This window comes from Trachymyrmex cornetzi, unplaced genomic scaffold (genome assembly GCF_001594075.2).
Source record: "Trachymyrmex cornetzi isolate Tcor2-1 unplaced genomic scaffold, Tcor1.1 scaffold575, whole genome shotgun sequence".
Classification (NCBI taxonomy): domain Eukaryota; kingdom Metazoa; phylum Arthropoda; class Insecta; order Hymenoptera; family Formicidae; genus Trachymyrmex; species Trachymyrmex cornetzi.
The window spans coordinates 35,335-44,336 of record NW_017299888.1 but is presented as its reverse complement, the minus strand read 5'-3'; the positions used below and the strand labels follow the sequence as shown (position 1 = coordinate 44,336).

Here is a 9,002-nt window from a genome sequence, read left to right as displayed (position 1 = left end):
AAACTTAGGAGAAGGAGGTAAGGAAATGCTTTTTTGAACGCTTTTTTAGCGTATTTTCGAGTGAATAAATAGTGCGTAGGTTGATAATTTAACTCTAGACTGGCTTCAACTTCTCGTTGTGTCGCTGTTTTCCGAGAGCGTGCTTTCTATAAATCTTGTTGCGAGTGCGGCTCTTCGTGATTTGTTATCAAAATTTTTTATAGTCGCTTGCAATCTTAATCAAAAATTGATTGCAAGAGGATATATACTGAAATTATAAGACGAAAATGAAAACAATTACAAAGTTTTCGAGAACTTTACGCGAGAGTGCTCCAGTACGTTACTATGCGTTATGCATAAACTGAGGCACTGTGATAGTGTGATGACGCTAACAATCTCGCGGCACATAGAAGTGCGCGAGTGTTTCAATCATGAGGAGGATGACGCTGATGGTCATATTGATGAGTTCCGTCAGAGGATCAACGGTAACACAGGAGTAGGAGTAGGTAAGCTGAGCCGAAACAAAATTATACATTTAAAAAAAAAGATTTATTATTATTACTATTAATTAAATTATAATATTTATTTTTAGCGTCAAATCGTCAAGTGGCGCACGTTAATCCCATGCAATTCATATGACGTGGGCATCTGAGTCTGTGGTGACGACGATGTCACGCGGAGGATGAAGACGAGGGTATTCCTGCGCGTAAGTTGGAAAAATAAAAATGTTGATCAAATGCTGGAAATTTCTTTTAATAAAATATTTTTATTTTTTTCTAGGAAGAGCGCGAATCGAACCGCCGAATAATGCGCCGCCTCCACGCAATGGTCAAAGCATCCCTCTCATCGAAATGAATAAGATGATTTAAGTAATATTCTACTGTAAAATATATTAGGTGTACAACTTTGCTTCCGCCGTTTTTTTTCCGAAATTCGAGGCTTTATTGTAAAAAATTGGTTATACATTTATGATTCAAAGTATTTTCCATTGCTGGCCACTACTTTCTCTCATCTTTCGGGCAGCGTATGAATCCCGCGTCGAAAAAACTGGTCATCTTTTGAGGCGATCCACGAATCGATCCAATTTTTTACTTCTTTATAAGACCGGAAGTGCCGGTCGCCAGGCCGTGTGCCATTGATCGAAACAAGTGATAGTCAGAGGGAACAACGTCTGGAGAAGACGGCGGGTGGGGACTTCCCATTTCAACGTTTCCAAGTATGTCTTCACCACTTTCGCAACATGGGGTCGAGCACTGTCATTCTGCAAAATCACTTTATCGTGTCTCTCGTTGTATTGCGTTTGTCTTTCATTGCTCGGCTCAAATACATCAATTGCGTTCGATACCGATCGCCTGTGATTGTTTCAGTCGGTTTTAACAGCTCATAATACACTACGTCAAGCTGGTCCCCCTAAATACAGAGCATGACCTTGGAGCCGTGAATATTCGGTTTGGCCATCGACGTGAAAGCATGACCGGGAACTCCCCATGGTTTTCTGCGCTTGGGGTTATCGTAATCAACCCATTTTTTGTCCCCAGTTACAATGCGATGTAGAAATCCCTCCCGTCTTTGCCTTTCAAGTAGCTGTTCACAAGCAAACAAACGGCGTTCAACATCACTTAGCTTCAACTCGTACGGCACCCAATTTCCTTGCTTCTGAATCATTCCCATGGTTCTGAGGTGTTTTGAAATGGCTTGTTGAGTCACTCCCAATGATCGTGCCAATTCTTTTTGATTTTGACACGAGTCTTGATCAAGTAATGCCTCCAATTCTACATCTTCGAAAACCTTCTCTCTTCCACCGCTATACCGGTCTTTGACATCAAAACCACCGTTCATGAAACGTTGAAACCACTCACGACACGTTCTTTCACTAATAGCAGCCTCATCATAAGTATTGGAGAGTATTCGATGAGCCTCAGCCGCACATTTCTTCATATTGAAGCAGAAAATTAAAACCTGCAAATGACGAGAATTTGGCTCGTAAACTGACATTTTCTATCGAGAATAACTTTATGATGCAGACACAAATCGACTAATGTTTCTATGGGGTTGACAGATGCCCATGTTTATCGTATGACGTCTATGATTTATTTTTTTCGACCACCACTTACCGCTAAAGCCATCTATAGGAAAATGGCGGAAGCAAAATTGTACACCTAATAGTTCATATAATATTACTGGAATAAGAAGAAAAATAAAAACATTTCTATTTTAGATAATGATGATGATGTTGATGTCGAGGATAATGGAGATTTGCAGAGGTCAAGGAACCCGTCAGTTGCCATTATTTCAATGTCGCATAAGTTTAAAAAATCGGTTAACGAAACATAGAATTAGTTCTGGAAAAAAAGAAAATTAGCAGTAAAAATTACTTTTAGCACGCGAAAATGAAGAAGAGGAAGAAGAAGAAGAAGAAGAAACTGACAACGATATTTCCGACTACGAGGACGACGAAGATGTTGGTGATATCATCGATGAGGCGAATGAAGATGTTATCAATGATACCGGCGACGAGGAAATCGCTGATATGGTCGACGAAATTCCGGAAACACAGGACGTGACGCAGGAAGTCGGAGAAGAGGAGGGTGACAATTACGTCGAAGTAATAATATTTTATTATTTACTTTTAACCCGTTGTTTCGAGAAATTTTTCGTAAACGTATATTTTTCTATTGAAAGTTTCCTACTCTCACACACACACACACACACACACACACACACACACACACACCGGTTTTACCGCAGTCACCGGAATATTAGAGAGGCTTCTCGAGCGAAAAAATATCCCCGTCTCACGATCATATGAAGTAGCTAAAGGTGAGTTACCTTACTTTGCTGTTACATTATGACACATGGAGGGGGATAAGCTTTAGGCATAATATAGCAAAGTCAACGAAATTTAAATAAATATTTTGTTTAACTTTTTTGGTGGAGGATGTCGTTGGTGCGGGGTGGTGGTGCTGTCCAGCCCTTCGTCTTCACAAAGGGGAGATCAACAACTAGCGTCACCCCCGCGGTCCCGTCAGTCGACACCGGCGACGACACCATCGCCGACGTCGTCGCCGCCGCCGACGCAGTCACTGTCACTGTTGCCGCCGACACCACCGACACCTCGTCAGGCTCAAAATGAAGATCAAGAGCAGGAGCATCAGCAACAGGAGCGACGACGTCGGTAGCACGAGATGAATAATTATATAGATTTACGGGCGGAAAACTCGTGGCAATTTAGGAATTTCATGATTATAGGGAAAGAAGCGACTTTCGCGATACGGCCGCCTCCTGAAGGTAGCGATATGGCTCAATGGCTAGAAAACGCGTTTCGTGAAATCCGAACGTATGCCGTACATTTGTGCGAACCGAGCGATTACGTCGGGTTATCATTTGAGTCGGCTAATCTAGCGCGTGATCCAGCGGAATTGTCGTTTCGTCCAGCACGCGACCAAATCCACGAAAACATATGGGGGCTCGTGAGTTCGGTGGCGCAAAGTGCTGGAGGAATCGATATCGCGGAAAATTTCACGGTACGCATTTTCAGAGTTTCGGTATCTGCCGGTCGCGGACGTCAGTCCAATCGATTAACGCGCGAAGACGTAGCCAAACGCTCAATTTTACAAATTGCCAATTTCGACAATTTATGTTTTCCCCGTTCGCTTGTAGCGGCACGCATGCATTACGATCGCGGGCAGTTAGGGGAACTACATGAAAGATGGGAATCTGTGAGACAGCAACGTTCTTCTTTACAACGTGAGTTGGCTAAAGAATTAACGATTTCTGCGGGTATAACGATTCCCGAGAATGGGTGCGGAATTCGTGAAATTGAGCAATTTCAACGGTTTCTCGCTGCGGAAAATATCGCGATAATTGTTTACAATTTCAGTACTTTTGGTCGCGGCGAGAATTCGTTGTACGAAGGCTGCGCGTTATTCTTCTCCCCAGGTCGTGAACCTTCATTCCGTTTAAATATAATGTATTACGAGCATTCGAGGCATTCTCAGCCAATTTTAAATATGAAAGCCGCAGTCGGTTCTCGAGGAGGATATTGCGTGGCGTGCAACACCGGGTATCGGAACGATAGAGAGCATCGTTGCGCGAAAAAATGTCCGCGATGTTACGCGATTCCGTCGTGCGATGGTTCCGGGTTGGTGCGCCGAGTTGGTTAGGTACGATTCGTGTAATCGTACGTTCTTCGGAAATCCCTGTTTCGAGCGTCACCGTGCGGAAAGATCTCACGACGGAAAATCGAACGCAAGCGTTTGCAAATCCGTTAGAATTTGCAACGACTGCGGACGCTTCGTGAAATCGAATTCGCGTCACGACTGCGACGTTATCTTTTGTAAAATTTGTCGCTTGTTGCAAACTTCGAATCATTCTTGTTACATACAGCCTCTTCGTCGTATAGTCACAGTCGAAGACCCCGGAGAGGGGACGAGTGTTGGGACAATGCGAGAACAGAACCAGGTAAACAACGAGAATGACGTCGAAAGTGCGAATGATGCGCGAAGTAAAAAAGATCTCGTCGCACTCGTGTTCTATGACTTCGAAACCCGACAAGACGAGACGCTCGAAGGAACGGAGAACGTAAAGATACACATATCCACTCTTTGCGTCGCGTAACAAATTTGTGCGCGGAAATATCGACACGATGTCGTTGGTGCAGGGTGCGTGAATTTGTTTTTCTCTATGATCCGGTAAAAGAATTTGTAGATTTCGCAACGCGAACGTCAAAATATTTTAACAAAATAATTTGTATCGCGCATAATGCGAAAGCGTTTGATGCTCAATTTATCTTAACATACATCATAGAACAATCTGGCATAAGTCAAGAGCCACGGGTAATTTTGAACGGGACGAAAATTATCATGATGGTCGGTAACACGAAATTTATTGATAGCTCAAATTATATGCCGATGCGATTTTCTGATTTACCTAAGGCTTTCGGGCTGCAGGATACATCAGGTAAAAGCATCTTTCCTCATTTATTCAATACAAAAGAGCATAAAGCATATATCGGACCAATACCTAGCGCACGGTATTATTCGCCTGAACAAATGAAACCCGAGGAACGCGAGCATTTTATAAAATGGCACGCCGAGATGACACAATCCGGCTTCATTTTTGATTTTTAACGCGAAATAGTCAAATATTGTCGTAACGACGTAGATATCCTTCGACGGGTGTGCTTGGCTTTCAGGAAAATCTTTCTTGAACGCGGGAGCGTGTGTTCGTTCGTGGAATGCACGACTATCGCTTCTACGTGTATGAAAGTTTTTCGCAGAAACTTTTTACGCGGGGAAGAAATAGGAGTCATTCCAAGATATAGAGATAATCACTCGCGCAAAGCCGTGAAGTGGTTGGTGTGGATAGAGCCTGAGCTTAATCAACAGATAATTCACGCGGGGCGAGGGCGCGAGTTTCGGATTGCCGATACGCCCGTTGATGGATATTATAAAACTGATTTGGAGAACGAGACGCGACGTTACTTGTTACAATTTCACGGATGCTTTTGGCATGGTTGTCCATCATGCTTCCGAATAAATCGCGAAAGAAAACTCAATTCTTCTACCGATCATGGCGAAACGATCGACACGCGCTACGAGCGAACTCTCGCAGCGACATGGCGCCTTCTACGACGGGGATACCTGATGATGGAGAAATGGTGCGATTTCGACCGGGAAATACGTAAGAATAATGAGTTGCGCGATTTTCTTGAAAATGCTCCGATAATAAAGAACTCACCTCTCAATCCGCGCGATGCATTTTTCGGTGGCCGAACGGGGAATATAGCAATCCGATGCGATGTTGTGGAAACGGAGAAAATACGTTACATACACGTATGCTCTCTGTATCCCTATGTACTGAAAACGGATGCTTTTCCGAGCAGTTACCCAAAGATCTACATCGGAGAGGAATGTTCCGAGTTAATCGGCGTAGCTCCAGATTTCAATTTCAACTCGATCGAAGGTCTCATTCGTTGTAAAGTACTCCCTCCGCGCGATCTCTTTCATCCGGTACTCCCGTATCGCGTACGTGGCAAATTGTTGTTCGCGCTGTGTCGGAGTTGCTGCGAAATGTTCTCACAAGCCGAGTGTACTCACAGTCTCGCCGAGCGTGAATTCGAGGGTATCCTGTGAATTAAGCAAAACCATCGAGAAAGGTTATCGCGTGTCGGATGTGAGCGAAATTTGGCAATACAAGGTCACGCAATATGATTCCGATACGCGGCAGGGTGGATTGTTTACCGGGTATATCAATAGTTTTTTGCAATTGAAGTAGGAAACTAGCGGATGGCCGAACAAATGCGTGGATGACGAAGCTAAGGAGCGATATCTTCGGAAATACGAGGAAACCGAGGGTATCGTTCTCGATAAAAATAACATCTCGAAATCCAGGTTTACATTCGGTTGCAAAGCTTTGCTTAAATTCCTTTTAGGGAAAATTCGGTCGACGATCCAATTTGCCTAACACCGAGATCGTGAAAAATTACCAACGATTGGCAGATTTCCTCACGAGTCCAGAAGACGAAATAACCGATACATTACCCGTCAACGACGAGATAATATTCGTAGAGATCGCGAGAAGAAGCGGTCGTAGCTTCTCCGCAGACCAATGTCGTCATCGCGGCATTCACGACGGCGCTGGCGCGGCTGAAATTATACGAACATTTCGAATTATTGAATAGACGAGTATTGTATTATGATACAGATTCCTGTACATACGAGGGTCGTCTGAAAAGTTTTGAGCCTAACATAGAAACAAGTAATTTTTCAATCAAATTCAATTTTATTTTTCCATATAGTCTTCTTTTAAGTCGATAAATTTTTTCATGCGATGCTCCCACCCTTTTAATCCATTCAAATAATACTGAGCGTCTTGCTTTGCAAAATAGGCGTCTACGGATGCGATGACCTCCTCGTTCGATGAAAATTTCTGTCCTCCGAACCAAACTATGAGCTTACGAAACAGAAAAAAGTCGCTGGGGGCCAGATCTGGTGAGTACGGTGGATGGTCAATTAATTCGAACCGCAATTCGTGAATTTTTGCCATAGCGACCGTCGAAGTGTGAGACGGTGCGTTATTTTGATGGAACAGCACTTTCTTCTTTTTCAAATGCGGTCGTTTTTTATAAATTGCTGCTAAATTTAGCTTGTCAAGCAATGATGCGTAGTACATCTCTGTTATTGTTTTACCTTTTTCAAGATAGTCGATCAACACAATTCCATGACTGTCCCAAAGAAACAGTCGCCATCACTTTTCACGCCGATAAAACCGTCTTCGCTTCCTTCGGAGCAGGTTCACCCTTCGCAGTCCACTGTTTTGATTGGTCTTTCGTTTCAGGAGTGAAATGGTGGACCCAAGATTTATCAACCGTTATTAATCGACGCAATAAATCCGACTCGTTTCACTTAAACCGCTCAACAAGGCCTTAGAAATGTTCATTCGAATGCGTTTTTGATCTAGAGTGAACAAGCGCGGCACCCAACGCGCGGTTAACTTACGCATGCCTAATTCTTCAGTCAATATATGACAAACACGTTCTTTTGATATGCCAACAGCCTCTGCTATCTCCCTAATCTTAATTCGACGGTTGTCCATTATCATTTGATGAATTTCTTCGATGTTATCGGTGGTGGTCGCAGTCGTTGGCCGTCCCGAACGCTCAACATCAGCTAAGTTGGTACGACCACGTTTAAATTCAGCTACCCATCTTTTCACGGTGGCAAATGATGGGGCAGAGTCCCCGTGAACAGCGTCCAACTCGGCTTTAATTTGCGTAGACGTATTGCTTTTCAAATGCAAGAATTTAATTATAGCACGATATTCAATTTTTTCCATTTTTACAAAATGACGACACAAATGATTGTCAAACAAGAACTGAACGTCCAAAGTGGCCACAATTGTCACAGATATCTTTCGTAAGTATCACGATTATAATACCAGAATGGCTTTGACGAGTAACGCCACCTTCATGATGAGGCTCAAAACTTTTCAAACGACCCTCGTATATAAGTACAGGCGATCCGAACGAGTACGAGCCACGTACGGGTAACTTTTTGCGGGATATGACCGACAATCTCGACAGCTACGCCCGCGGTAGTTATATCGAGTCGTTCGTGTCGGCTGGCCCGAAATTCTATGCGTACGTTATTCGTACACCGGAAGATCGCCTGCATGAAATTTGTAAAGCAAAAGGAATAACGCTTAATTATAAGAACTCGCTTAGGGTAAATTTCGATAGTATTAGGAGATTAATAATAGAAAAAGAGAGAGAAAGGTATGGAGAAGAAGAAGAAGAAGAAGAGGAAGTACATCATGATGTAATATAAATCTGCGTTTTAGCGCAATCCGTCGCACAGCGTTTCATGAGATTGTAACGCGAAATGAAACAAAAACGTACGCACCGGTATTGGCAAAACGAAGATTTCTCAATAATCGTTATTTTCTTCCCTACGGTTTAGTGAGCGAATAACGTTTTCTTCTTCTTCTTCTTCTTCTTCTTCTTCTTCTTCTTCTTCTTCTTCTTCTTCTTCTTCCTCTTCCACTTCCTCTTCCTCTTCCTCTTCTTCTTCCTCTTCCTCTTCCTTTTCCTCTTCTTCGTCTTCTTCTTCTTCTTCTTCTTCTTCTTCTTCTTCTTCTTATTCGAATCGGTTCTCTCTCTTATTTTTAAGTTTGGAACATTAATGTGTTTCCCGGCCTTAAATGCTTATTATAGTTTAAGTATGGTGTTGTACCCTTGGGTGAAGGATACAGGTAGGGGATTCGCCGAGGACCAGGACGCACAAATAAACCACTCAATACAAAATAACACTTTAATAACTTTAGTAAATTCTTACAAGATCACAATTAAATATTATGTGTTACACTTGACATGTACTATTGCGATTTCTTGTCGGCCCGATTTTGGTTATAAGATAAGTTTGCGTTCGTGTTGACTTTATTAATCGGTCGACTTATATTTTATACGCGTGAGCTGTTGGCGTACGACGTTGTCTCGGATAACAGCTGATAATAGACTCTCCCTC

General features: G+C 42.9%; 1 protein-coding gene across 1 annotated transcript; it reads left to right on the top strand.

The window, feature by feature from the left end:
• Positions 1–361: 361 nt before the first annotated feature.
• LOC108766207 (uncharacterized) lies at positions 362–6,113 on the top strand. The gene is given in 6 exon segments (XM_018515371.1): positions 362–485; positions 2,385–2,567; positions 2,917–3,150; positions 3,229–3,543; positions 3,640–3,781; positions 4,640–6,113. Coding segments are annotated over 6 exon segments (2,472 nt in total).
• The last annotated feature ends 2,889 nt before the right edge of the window (positions 6,114–9,002 follow it).